Here is a 13,323-nt window from a genome sequence, read left to right as displayed (position 1 = left end):
GAACATTCCAAGAAACAGGCCGACGACAAGCAAGTCTCTACTAACAAGTTCTCACGACACCAAGTGTCGACTGTCCAACCAAGTCTAAACTACCAAATGTCTACTGCTAAGCGTATACTACCAAGATGGACCTAATGAGTCTACAAAGCATCTCCTCTCAGTTCTTCTCTACCGAGTGTCTACAAAAACCCAAGTCAAGTTCCTCCATTCAGAGGGTTCAATGCACTCGGATGTCATTTTTTTTGGACATATGATGACATCCACCAAAGCACAGAATGGGTCTTCCTGCACCTCCATCAAATTCACGTTGACACCAACCGCACCACAACTTAGACCTGCTTCTATTCTATAGCATTTATTCGACGTGCTTGACAAAAAGGCAACGAGTGCCTGAAACCTGCCTGACTCGTTGGGCCCAGTAGTGTTACTAGTTGGGCCCAGTAGTTCAACAGGAAGGTTTCAATGTGTATTAGTAGTCCAAAAGTGACACTAGTAGCAGAAGGAATTTTTTTTTTACTGTTAAGACCCAGCTGTTCTACTAGTGAGGATAAAAGCATGCTAGTACATGGACATGAATCTGGTATATCATAAGTATGGAATAAAGTCTCAAAAACACCCCCAAAAGACATAAAGCAAGATATTTAAGAGGACAAATTGTGTCAATGGACTTTTTATTGTCTGCGTACAAAACCATTGATATGATCAGCACAATATTGTCAAAGCCAAAAGGTAAGCAGAGCTGCAGTGTTACCACAGATTAGCATTAGCTAACAATGTTAGCATCAATAGCTTTTAATAATAACTAGTTATGACTAATTCTGGACTGACACGTGTTTTTCGCCGGCTTGGTGATGATGAAATGCTGCAAGTGCGCCGAGTACCAACCAACGAGTGTTTACGACTGGCTAGCAAGTGTTACATGTCCAAGTGTCCACAACTACCAGTCTAATGCTTGCTAGCAGTTTTGAACAACCACGTGCTAGCAAATATCTCGTAAAAAGTGTTTACTGGCATTAAGTCTCTCCTACTGCCAAGCGTTCGCCGCTCTTAAGTGGTTGGTAGCAATTAAGTTTTCACTACAAAGTGTCTACTTCCAGAAGTCCCTACTAAAATGTGTTCACTACTACAAAGTGTTAACTCCTACCAAGTACCGCATATCTACTACGAAACATTTTTTTTATAAGCAAATATCCAGTAGCAAGTGTTTACTACTAACGAGTCTTCACTACCAGGTCTCTACTACAAAATGTCTGCACTCAAGTCTTTAGCACCGGGTCTCGACGAATGTGTTGACAAATAAATAAATAAAAGTGTTTGCTGCCCAAGTGTCTTCTCTCATGTATCTACGATTGATTGTTTACGACCAATGTCTTTACCAACAAGTCTCTGTTATTTTAATTATCAAGTCTCCACTACCAAGTCTCCACTACCACCAAAAGACTACAAAAAGAATTTGTGTCACAGTTAACAAAACGGAAAGCCAAACAAACGTCCCGCTGTCACATGACTTACTTGCCAGAGGACATCAGCCGGCCTGTGATTGGTCCCGGCAAAGGAGTCATTTGAGGACAGGAAGTTCATATAGTGGTGGTAGAGGGCGTACTGGACAGGTTGTCCATGCGCAGGCGCACCTCCGGTCCCCTGGGGGGTGGCGTGCCAGACCGGCGGCAGGCCAGGACCTGACCGCAGCTGTGGCGAAACTTGTGGGACAGGAAAGCGTAGAGGACAGGGTTGACGCAGGCGTGACCGTAGGACAGGCAGTGGGACGCGATACGAAAGACGAAGGACGCGTCCGTCAGAGGGAAGCGGCCAAACTCCGCCCACATGACGATCACGTAATGCGGGATCCAGCAAATCAGGAAGGCGGCGATGACGAGGAAGACCGTCTGCGTAGTCTGGGTACACACAAAGATCACAACGCCTCAGAAAACTCAGCAAAATCCACAAATGTCCACTACTCGCAAAAAAAAAAAGAGCGTAGCAAGTCCCTCCTCGCAAGTCTCAACTTAACTCTGTATTACCGAGTCTGTACTGTCGGTTATCTACATGACTACAAAGTGTACACAAGTGCCAAATCTGTTCTACAAGCATCTACTACCCGCCAAGTCTCCACCAGCCAGACCCTAACCGAGTATACGTACCTACTAGTAGTATACGCATCTACTTAATCTACATATACTAGCAGGTCTTGACTTCAAAGTGTCCACGATCAGACCCGCTAAACCAAGTCTCTACGATTAAAGTTCACATTTCTATCAAGGCGGTCCTACCAAGTCCCTACGAGCAAGTGTGAGTACAAACTGGCGGCGCGGCAGCGTTAAAACTGCATCAAAAAAGGGTTCCTATATTTTCACGGCATGAAGGGTTAAAAAAAAGTTTGAAGAATAAACGGGCCAAGACGTGTGCAAGTCTTCACTGAGAGAAGACAACTTGAACGTCTATTCTTAGAAGAGCTGTCTAAATATTTACCCAGCACGCTTTGCTGCTGCCCCGCCGGGTCCTCTGCTGTAAACTCACCTCCGAAGAGATCCTCCACTCTGGCTCGCGTCGAGCAAGACACGTTGCTAACCAACAGTCGGTTTGGAAGATTGGTGGGTCAATCGGTCAGTGACGTAGTCAGGTTGTTGCTCAGTCAGTCAGTCAGTCAGTCAGTCAGTTTGGAAGGTCGAATAGCTGTAAGTTGGTTTGTTAGCTGTCGGTGAGTTAGTCACTCAATCAATAAGGTCCAACTGTTGGTTGGTTAGTCAGTTAGGTAGTTTTAGCCAGTCACTTACGTCAAGTCAGCCAGTTCATTTCAGTCAGGTCAGTCAGAAAGTTAGTTAAATAGGTAAGCCAGTCAGTTGCTCATTTCCTCGGTCAGTTGGTTGTGGTGCTTGAGTTCGTCACTGGGATAATGAAGTCATTTGTTCAGTTGGCTGGTTACTCTTTTTTGGGGGTAAGGTACGGTATGGCATGGCATGGTCAACTAACTAATGAACGGTCAGTCAGCTTGTTTCTTATGTAGACAGTTGGTTAGATTGGTTAGTTGATAGTTCAGTCATTTAGAGTCAGACAGTATTGTTGTGTAATCAGTCCATTGATCGGTAAGATTGGTGGACAGTCACTTAAAAAAGTCCGTCAGTCGGTTGCTTGCTCACTCGCTCGTTCACTCTGTGCGGTTGGTTCGCTGGTTAGTTGGTTAGTTGCTTGTCAATTGTTTGCTTGATTGGTTGGTTTATGAGTTTGTCATGTATGGTCAGGCAGTTTTTTCATTTATTTGCTTGGTCAGTTTGTAAGTTTATTGGTTCTTCCGTTGTTAAGGTAGGGTTAGTGTTATGTAAGGTTAGGTCAGAATAGATTAACTGATAAACAGACAGTCAGCTTTGTTATGTAGTCAGTCAGATTGTAAGACTGGTCGGTTGTTTGGTCACTGGTCAGTTACTTCACGTTAGTTAGTTAGTCATTTGCTTACTTTGTCTCTTGGTTAGTTTAGTCAGGTATGTTGACAGGTTAGTTGATCAGTTATTGAAGTAATCAGTTGGTTAGTAAATGAGTTTGACTTGAAAAATTGAAAAAAGGAGATGTGTGTACCTTTTGTTTGATGCGTTCAGACTTGGTAGACATGTTCTTCATCTTTTTGTGAAGGTGAAATAAAACCTGAGGACAAACAACAAAATGGTGTGAAATTTGTGGATTATACCGTTTGTAATTGTTGTCAAATACGCTTTTTGTTCAGTTTTTCGATACTAATAGAGCACCCCAAATCCAATGTTGCGCCAACTTTTGGGAATGGCGTCACCGTTGGGAGGTGAGTGGACGCACACTGACCGTGACGTAAGAGCAGCAGATGACCACGAGAGGCAACAGGAACCCAAGCAGAGCCACGGCGGTCTTGTAGGCTCGCCGGCCCCGCCCAGAACCCCACACCTCCCAGCAGAACGTCACGTTGGGGGCGCCGGGGTGCCCGGTCAGCACGTGGTTCTGGGCCACCGGCACGGAGCACGCCAGCGCCATAGTCCAGATGACGCCGACGCACAACAAGGCCACGGAGCGCGTCCGGTAGCGGCACCGGCCCGACAGAACCACGGCCACGTAGCGATCCACGGACATGGCGACCAGCGTCAGGACGCTCACCAGAACACTCACAGACGCCAGGAAGTGGCCGAACGTGCACGTAAACCCCCCAAAGTGCCACCCGGGGAGGGAGTAGATGGTGGCGTGGAACGGGACGCACAGAATCAGGAAAAGCAGGTCCGCCAAGCTCAGGTTAAGGATGAACACATTGGTCGGGTTACGGCCTCTGGAGCCCCCCGCCGCGGTCCGGCACGCCCCCGCCCGGCAGCTCACCAGCAGGACCAGCGTGTTGCCCACCAGGCCCACCACAAAAATGAGCCCAAACACCACCGGCACCGCCACCGCTTCCGGGCCGGGAACGGCGGGACCGGAGGCTGCGGCCAGTCCCCATGACTGGTTGGTCGGCTGCGGCATGTCGGAACCGCGCTGCAAGCAGCCGGAGAAGCAGAAGCGAGAGCGCGCGCACGCACACACGCGCACGCACGCACACACACGCACGCACACACGGGGACGTTTATGGCCCTCTTGCAAGTTCACTTCCTCTCCCTAATTTTCAAACTAAAAGCAAGCAGCAGAAAAAGCTCATCAGCAGACCTTTTCATTGAAAAAGTGCCACACATCAATGTGATCATTGTCTCGTGTCTGTGACGTGTCCGTGTGATCCGTATGTTGTGTTTCTGTTTTATTATGCATTTTGTGTTTACATGCGCGTTTGTGTTTATGTGTGTATTTATTTTCATGTGTGGGTGCGCGCGTATGCGTTATTTTCAGTGCCCTCCCGCAGTTGCGTTGAATACGACTGAACTTGTAAAAGCAACATTTTGCTGAATTTTTTTTGTACGCTCATATTTCTATATTTCAATTTGGCTTTTTCCATCTTTGATCAAGTTTTCCGCAAATGGCGGTTCAAGTGAATGCTTGTGGAAAGCGCACATGTGGTTGTTCACGTGTGGTGTGTTATCGGCGTGTGAAAGTGAACACGCTGATAATCCCTGACAGGAAAGTTAAACATTAATAATTACCACTAAAACGTGTTGATATTTTTTATTTATTTGCTTTTTTGATATCCCTTTTAAAGTTTAATATGAATATTTTACGCGTTCATTTAGGAAGAAAAAGCAAAAGGAAGAATTATTTTTAAATGTATGACAAGTTTTTAAGTTTTTACTCATGGAAATCTAATTATTAGAGGTGTAACAAAAAACGATTTGAATCGGAAAAGGCTTTTTTGATTGAGAAGATGCGACATTTTGAAATCTGGCGAGATACTGTTGTCTGCTGTTACTACGGGTTCGATGCCACGGACTTCCGGGTTTCACACATCAGCTCAACTCCTCAAAAATGGAAGCAAAAACAAAGATGTCGCGTTTATATTTTGTTCCTTGCGTGCAGCTAGTTCGGCTCTTCATAGAAATATGACGACGAGATGAGTTTCTTTGACCGGAAACTGGATCGCTGGATGAATGTCCTTTGATCACGACTTTCGATGACCAGAAAATACTAATATGAGGTCCATGTGTCGTCTTTTGCCAGAAATCTCATTTCATTCTTCAACTTGATTTTTATTCGTGTAAGCGCGAGTTTAGGCACGTTTGTCGGCAGTTTCTCTTCGTAGAAGTATTTGAAAACGCATGAGTTTGTATGAATAAGAAAAAAAAAATCATGACGAAGCCAAGTTTGAGTGCGGGAAGCTGTCGTCCAATCAGAGCGTGCGAGCGGACTTGCCGATAAGCAGCTGCGCTCTGAGCACGGCGCGCCGCCATTGGTCGTCGCCGAGCCAGCCGACGGATAAAAGTGCGCGGCGGCGACTCTGCGACATCATCGTCGTCGTCTTCGTCGTCATGGCCGTCCTCTGGATCATCTCCTGCTTTGCGCTCGTCAGCGCCGCCTACGGTAAGAAAATCGAATGTTGCCGCATTGTGTGACGTCCTCACATGACATCGTTTTCTCTTGACGTCTGTCAGGTTGCGGAACGCCCGCCATTCAACCCCAGGTGACCGGCTACGCTCGCATCGTCAACGGCGAGGAGGCCGTCGAGCATTCGTGGCCCTGGCAGGTGTCCCTGCAGGTCAGACGCGTCCTGGTCCTCGTCCTGTTCCTCGTCCTGTTCCGCTTTGTTTTCAAGTTCCTGTTTCTATTCCTCTTTGTCTTCCCGAACCTTTTTCTCTTGTTCATTCTTTTCATGTGCTGCTCCTGTTCCTCTTTGGGTTCTTCCTCCTCTTCCTCCTCTTCATCTTCAGCTTCCTGAATCGTCTTTGTCATCCAGTTTGTTCCACTTTAGGTGCCTGATCCTGTTTCACTTTGCCTTTTTGTTCCTCTCCCTGTTCCCCTTTCTCCTCGGGTTCCTGTCCATCTTCTCCTTCATCTTTCCGTTCGTGTCCCTCTTCATCGTCCTGTTCATCTTTGTCATCCATTTCCTGTTTCTATTTGGGTTTATGTTCCTCTTTTGTCCTTCTTTGAGTTCCTTTTATTTTCCTCTTTGTCAACCTGTTTCTTGTTCCTCTTTGGGTTCCTAATCCTCTTTGCCATCCTGGTCCCGTTTCTCTATAGGTTCTCTTTGGGCTTGTGTTCCTTTTTGTCATTCGGTTCTTGTTCCACTTTGGGCCCTTGTTCATCTTTTCCTTTGTCTTCCCAGTCCTCTTTCAGTTTGTGCTCCTCTTCTACTCCGTCTTTCTGCTCCTTTCCTCTTCCTCATTCCATGCATGTTCCTGTTCCTTTATCATTGTCTTCCTGTTCCTCTTCACCTTCATCTTACGGTACCTATTCCCCTCCCTCTTGATGTTGTCCTTCGAATGCTCTGTGACTGTTCCTGTTCCTGTTCTCCTTCCGCTGTACCATCTCGGCTCGCGCTCCCGTTCCTGTTGGTAACGTTGCAATTTCCTTGGCAGCAATCCAACGGCTTCCACTTCTGCGGCGGCTCCCTGATCAACGAGAACTGGGTGGTGACCGCCGCCCACTGCAACGTCAGGTAGCCGTCACGCACAGGTGCATGATGGGAGCTGCCGTCGTCCTTTTCGTGACCCCACCCTTGCCCCCCTTCAGGACCTACCACCGCGTGGTGGCGGGCGAGCACGACAAGGGTTACGGCTCCAACGAGGTGGTGCAGGTCCTGCGCCCCGCCAAGGTGTTCACGCACCCCCGCTGGAACCCGCGCACCATCAACAACGACATCGCCCTGATCAAGCTGAGCACGCCCGCCCGCCTGGACACCAAGGTGTCGCCCGTCTGCCTGGCCGGGTCCACCGACGACTTTGCCCCGGGAAGAACCTGCGTCACCTCCGGATGGGGATTGACCAGATACAACGGTCTGCTTGCCGGCTTTCCTTCCTCTTCCTCTTCGTCAACATCACCCGATTCCTGATATATCCCCTTCTTCTTGCACTTTGGCTTCCTGTTCCTCTCTTTTCCCGTTGGTGCTTCTTTCATTATCGATTGAGGTGTAGTAACGATCAATCACAACTTATTTCAATTATGAAACTATCCTTGTTTCAGTTAAAGTTGTCCAAATCCTGGGAATAATGTCAGCCCCTCTTCGCAGTCAATCATCTTCGATTTCTGTAGTACTCCATGAAAGTAGACTTTGGGTTTGTTTTTTTCCAAAATAAGACAAACATTTACTTTTACTTTGGAAAACTACACTCAACATTTCTGATGGACGTTACGGACCAAACCCGTGATTGAATCATCATTACTTACATGACCTTCTCCTTTCTAATCACGTTGCTTTTTGTTTTCCTGTCCCTGTTCCTGTTTGGCTCTCTGGCGTCCCTCAGCTCAATGAGATGTTTTTAGACATTGCTTTGGTCTGTCCTTGTTGAGATGAAAACGTGGTAGGCTGGTCTAACTGTGTGGCGTTTGCAGCTCCCAGCACTCCCAACAAGCTCCAGCAGGCGGCGCTTCCTCTTCTGTCCAACGAGCAGTGCAAGCGTCACTGGGGCAGTAACATCTCCGACGTGATGATCTGCGCCGGAGCCGACGGTGCCACCTCCTGCATGGTGAGGCAATCGCGCTGGGCTGCGAACTGGGCTTCTTAAAAAACTTTTCTTGTCACATTTACATCAAACATTATTGTTTGTAAAGAGTTGTTGTTAACTGAAGTCCGCTAGCTTACTACTAACACCTAACGTGAAAAACATTGCAGTCATTTTGAACCGTCAAACAGATGCTACTTGAAGGCACACAGAGCAGAATTATTCTTCAGCAGAACTCAGTTCTGCCCAGTATGTTGTGGCGCAATGGGGTACTACACTCAAAAGTGCAAAACTGGAAAAAATTGGGGAGGGAATATACTGCTTGAAATTGAATTTTGAGAAGCCGTCTGCTCGTTCCAACTTGTTCTCCTTTGCGCCCTTCAGGGCGACTCCGGCGGTCCTCTTGTGTGCGAGAAAGACAACGCTTGGACCCTGGTGGGTATCGTGTCCTGGGGAAGCAGCCGCTGCTCCACGTCCACGCCCGCCGTCTACGCCCGTGTCACCGAGCTGCGCGCTTGGGTGGACCAGATCCTCGCCAGCAACTAAACTCACGTTTCCACTGGAAGCCCCATATTAATAAAAACAAATTCATCATCCCAACAGCTTGTTGGCTTGGACTTTCTTCCACATTCATGTTCACCGTCAACACTCGACTGAAGTCATTATTTGGAAGCAAAACGTTCATTTTTGTACAAAATGTAACAGTTGGCCACAAAAACTTGGATTTTGCCATCATCATCTCAAATCAGTTCATATCATCAATGTCAGGGATGGGCTAATCGTTTAAGACCGGCGGGGGCCACAGTGCTACTCGGGGGGCCAAATAGGACCAAGCACTTTCTCACCACTTTGAATTTTTTTCGAAAATGGCAGAATAAACCTTGACATAATGGATGTTTATATCTTGTGCCAGTCTTGATGTGTATTCAAAATATCATGAGTTTTCACGCATCTTTAGCGTACTTTTTCTTAGCCACACTAACAGCATGCGGCGAAGTAAAAAGTTTGTTTGGACTTTTCATCTGGAACACCCACAGATTCAAGTCGGGTAAAATCTATCCGGAGGAGGTCTTTCAAATATGACCTCTTATAATAGGCCAATAATGGGGCAACATTTGAAAGTAAATCCAAAATGTCTGACTAAAGCCGTTTGGTTTAACATATGGCTCTCCAAGGGACTTTTTTGTAGGTCTTGGACTGTTTCATAAGCCTCCGACATTTTGTAGTTCTGTGAAGTGAAACGGACAACTGGGGCTACTTTGTTGAAAGTTTGTAGGATGCGTTACTGAGCTTTTCTTCTTTTTTTAAATCACACACTTAACTATTAAAACATTGATTATTATGCCAGGCCTGGTGTGTGCGCAAAGTTTCATGAGTTTTCATCCATGTTAAGATCTTTAAAAAAATCTGCTGTCATGGCAACTGAATTTCACAGCACGACCACTACTTCGTAGACGTCTTCAGGGCGGGACTGTCAACAAATACGTGACATTTTGAGAAGGTAGGATCACACGGGTCAAGTTACAGTAGCTTTTATTGTCACGCTCAATCATTAGACTTTGCCACACCACAACCTTTGCCGAAAAATCACAATATTCGGTCCGTCTGAGACATGATCAAAATCTTAAGGATTTTCTGACCATTTTTCAACTGAACCCCTTCAACGGGCTCGGTACAGTAGATACAATTGTGAAAATTGCCATTTTTTGGTCACCAATAGGTGGCACTATATGCATAACCGAATATTGTCATATAAATACCTTCAGATGGTGACTGTTAACATACATGTGACGTTTGGACATTTTTGTAGCGTTTACACGAGCGTTGGTGAAGCAAACATGAAACGCAAAATTTGATGCCCCGTCCTTGTCATGCAGAATTTCGAAAACTCAAGATGGGAGGAAGAATTTCTACAGATACAATAGAAATCTCGCAGCGGTGGCTGTTCAGGCCCTAAAAGTTATTCCATAAAATGACAAAGCTGCCCTTCAAATGAAGTTACTGACTTGGAAAGCATGTATAGCAGGATGCCTTCCTCCAACAAAAGAATAAAACACACACACACATGGGTTTACATTCCTAGTGGGGACATCTCATTGACACAATGCATTTCCTAGACCCTTACCCTAACCCCAACCAAAACCCAATGAAAACCTAAACTTTAAAACCAAGTTCTGATCCTCAAAAAGAGGTTTGGACTCATGGGGACCACCAAAATGTCCCCACAAGGACACGTGGTCCCCACAATGATAGCAAAACCCCAGAAAATGATCCCCATGATGTGATATAAACCCGCGCGCGCGCACACACACAGTATATGCTGGTTTTAACTTATCGCATGGGTGGTCTGTAACATGACCCTGGCGATGGGGGGGGGGGGGGGGGGGGGGGGGCGTTTACAGTTGTCTGTTTTTCACACATCAGCTTTCCCTGAATGAAAGTGACTTTGTGTTTATTATCGAGTCTCTATTTTTTGAGTTTTATATTTGGATGTGACCAAATGTAAACATACAAAAAGCATAGCGCCCCCCCCCCCTCCCTAAGAAACACTTTACCATTTTTAAGACTACTTTGTTTAACCTCATGAATACGTGAATTTGTGGCTGCCAAACCACAAACGTGCACGTGCATCACACGTTATGCATCGTGTACGCGCCCGGTCGGTAGCGACACAGCTGGGAAAAAAGACAGACGTGTCGTGTCCAACATGTGACCTTCAAACACATGAACCCTTATTTTGCAGCGTCTTTGAATGCAAATCTCTTACCATTGATGTCAGTTTCTTCTTGGTTCTACTTAAAAAGTCAAGTCAGGTCTATTTGCATAATCGCAAACCAGGCTCTTCACACACCCAGTTGACAAAAAGTCAGTCAACGAGGCCTTCAAAACGCACACGTCCGCGGAATCCAACGTCGACATACAAAGACAAAACTCTTTCAACCATAAGTAATACCAATAATGCAATTAACGAAAGATGTAAAAAGAAATACATCAAGCCGTGAACAATGAACGACATAAATCTTTGATCAATTAACAAAATATCAACATTTATATTTTCTGGCATATTGATTTAAAATGTTACATATTACATAAGTATTTATTTATAAAGCCAATATATCACCAATACAATCTCCTTTCAATAAATCAATCAAATAAATCCATATATAAATAATTCATCAATCAATGATTAATGAAGCCACCAGGAAATACAGTTGGTGACACATCCAAATTCACTTAACGTTCTTTGCCCAGCTGTAGATTTCCCGGAATTCCATGTGGCCAAACTCTCACGCCCGCTGATAGCGTGTCCCTATGTGGCCACGCCCCCCCCCCCCAATCTCCTCCAATCGGGCGCGAGCTCGTGCGTATAAAAGCCTGCCGTGTCCAGAGAAGACATGACGTCGCCATGGCTTTCCTGTGGATCCTCTCCTGCCTCGCCTTTGTCGGTGCCGCCTACGGTGAGTTAGCGTTAGCACGTTAGCATTCAGTTAGCTGGATTGTCAAATTCATGATATTCCATACATCTTATTGGCGACATCTTCATCACGACGCCATATTCGATGTCATGGTGTCGTGATGATGTCATCAGGTTGCGGCAATCCCGCCATCTCTCCCGTGATCACCGGATACTCTCGTATCGTCAACGGCGAGGAGGCGGTGCCTCACTCGTGGCCCTGGCAGGTGTCGCTGCAGGTACGCACAAGTGCACACGCACGATGGCTTGCCAAACGTGATGCGACAGCGCCATCATGTGTTATTTGCGTCAGGACTACACGGGTTTCCACTTCTGCGGCGGCTCCCTGGTCAACGAGAACTGGGTGGTCACGGCAGCCCACTGCAACGTCAGGTAACAGCGCCACGACGGCATTCGCAGTCAAAACGTTTCTCGTGCTCGCTGGCGCACCCTACAGATGAACGCGTTGTGCTACGATGGATTTTGTTGATTGCCCACGGACGGGCACGAGCGTGACGGTGTTTGTCTTGCCGCTTGTAGGACTTCCCACCGCGTGGTTGTGGGTGAGCACGACCGCTCGTCCACCGCCGAGGACACCCAGGTCCTGAAGGTGGGCAAGGTGAGACCGCGCCTCTGTTGTTACGCCGTTGCTAGCGTTAGCGCAGCGTGTTGCGTTGACGCTGCGACTGGCGTCCCGCCCGGCAGGTCTTCAAGCACCCTCGCTACAACGGCTTCACCATCAACAACGACATCCTGCTGATCAAGCTGGCCAGTCCGGCGCAGACCAACATGCGCGTGTCGCCCGTCTGCGTGGCCCAAGCAGGAGACGACTTCCCCGGCGGCATGAAGTGCGTCACCAGCGGCTGGGGGCTGACCCGATACAACGGTCAGGAAACGCCGCGGGGGGCGGGGAGCGGCGGCCAGCGTACGGCTTGACGCCAACGTCCGCCCTGTGCTTGCGTTTCAGCCCCCGACACGCCGGCCCTCCTCCAGCAGGCCTCCCTGCCGCTGCTGACCAACGAGCAGTGCCGTAGATTCTGGGGCAACAAGATCAGCAGCCTGATGATCTGCGCCGGAGCTTCCGGAGCGTCATCCTGCATGGTGGGTTCAACCTTCTTCAAGTTTCTACTCATTTCCGAGTGTCCGCGAATGCAAAGTGCCAACCGACAAGTCTTTGCTAACAAGTGTCTACTACTAACACGTGTTTTATGACCACGTCTGCACTACTGGGTCTAAACTTTCTAGTTCCAAGTGTTCACTAGCAAGTATCAACTAACAAGTGTCCTCTACGAGTACAAGTCTGCGCTACCTTGTACCGATGCCAAGTCTCTAGTGACATATATCCACTACTTTGTCTTTACTACCAATGGGAACCTTCTAAGTGTCTACTCTGTTAAATATCACGTACCCAATTTTGACCAGCAGTCCACATCCAATGTCTACTGCAGATTGAGAAAGGTCAGGACAGAACAGGGAGAGAAGGGACACGGGTAGTGAGAAGGGGATGCAGTGAGAAGCAAGAAGGACAGGACAGGACAGGACAGGACATGACAGGACAGTGTGTAATGTGGTTAGCGGTGGGATGCTCTCTATGATTGTGTTAATTGTGCGTCTTTTTTGCAGGGCGACTCTGGCGGCCCCCTGGTCTGCCAGAAGGCGGGCGCCTGGACCCTGGTGGGCATCGTGTCCTGGGGCAGCGGAACGTGCACGCCCACCATGCCCGGCGTCTACGCTCGCGTCACCGAACTGCGCGCCTGGATGGACCAGACCATCGCCTCCAACTGAAAACAAGCCCTCTTTACAGACTGGAATGTTGAATAAAAGTAAATAACTGCCACAAACTCT

General features: G+C 47.5%; 3 protein-coding genes across 3 annotated transcripts; 2 read left to right on the top strand and 1 right to left on the bottom strand.

Annotated features, from left to right (window-relative positions):
• Positions 1 to 667: 667 nt before the first annotated feature.
• Positions 668 to 9,251, bottom strand: galr1b (galanin receptor 1b). Its single transcript, XM_086071276.1, has 3 exons — positions 3,808 to 9,251; positions 3,571 to 3,636; positions 668 to 1,895 (listed from the first exon to the last, which is right to left on the bottom strand). Exons 1-3 carry the CDS (start codon positions 4,465 to 4,467, stop codon positions 1,578 to 1,580), a joined length of 1,044 nt encoding a protein of 347 aa, XP_085927402.1. The 5' UTR covers positions 4,468 to 9,251; the 3' UTR covers positions 668 to 1,577.
• On the top strand, positions 5,800 to 8,624 carry LOC147176522 (chymotrypsin B-like). Its single transcript, XM_086071277.1, has 6 exons — positions 5,800 to 5,946; positions 6,018 to 6,121; positions 6,942 to 7,021; positions 7,096 to 7,358; positions 7,915 to 8,048; positions 8,409 to 8,624. Exons 1-6 carry the CDS (start codon positions 5,895 to 5,897, stop codon positions 8,568 to 8,570), a joined length of 795 nt encoding a protein of 264 aa, XP_085927403.1. The 5' UTR covers positions 5,800 to 5,894; the 3' UTR covers positions 8,571 to 8,624.
• Positions 9,252 to 11,412: 2,161 nt separating the features above from the next.
• Positions 11,413 to 13,319, top strand: LOC147176520 (chymotrypsin A-like). The gene is made up of 7 exons (XM_086071278.1): positions 11,413 to 11,482; positions 11,614 to 11,717; positions 11,792 to 11,871; positions 12,019 to 12,097; positions 12,184 to 12,364; positions 12,446 to 12,579; positions 13,102 to 13,319. Exons 1-7 carry the CDS (start codon positions 11,431 to 11,433, stop codon positions 13,261 to 13,263), a joined length of 792 nt encoding a protein of 263 aa, XP_085927404.1. The 5' UTR covers positions 11,413 to 11,430; the 3' UTR covers positions 13,264 to 13,319.
• The last annotated feature ends 4 nt before the right edge of the window (positions 13,320 to 13,323 follow it).

This window comes from Leptonotus elevatus, chromosome 3, assembly GCF_054856555.1.
Source record: "Leptonotus elevatus isolate MCC_2025b chromosome 3, RoL_Lele_1.0, whole genome shotgun sequence".
NCBI classification, from domain to species: domain Eukaryota; kingdom Metazoa; phylum Chordata; class Actinopteri; order Syngnathiformes; family Syngnathidae; genus Leptonotus; species Leptonotus elevatus.
This window is presented reverse-complemented; position numbering and strand designations above follow the sequence as displayed.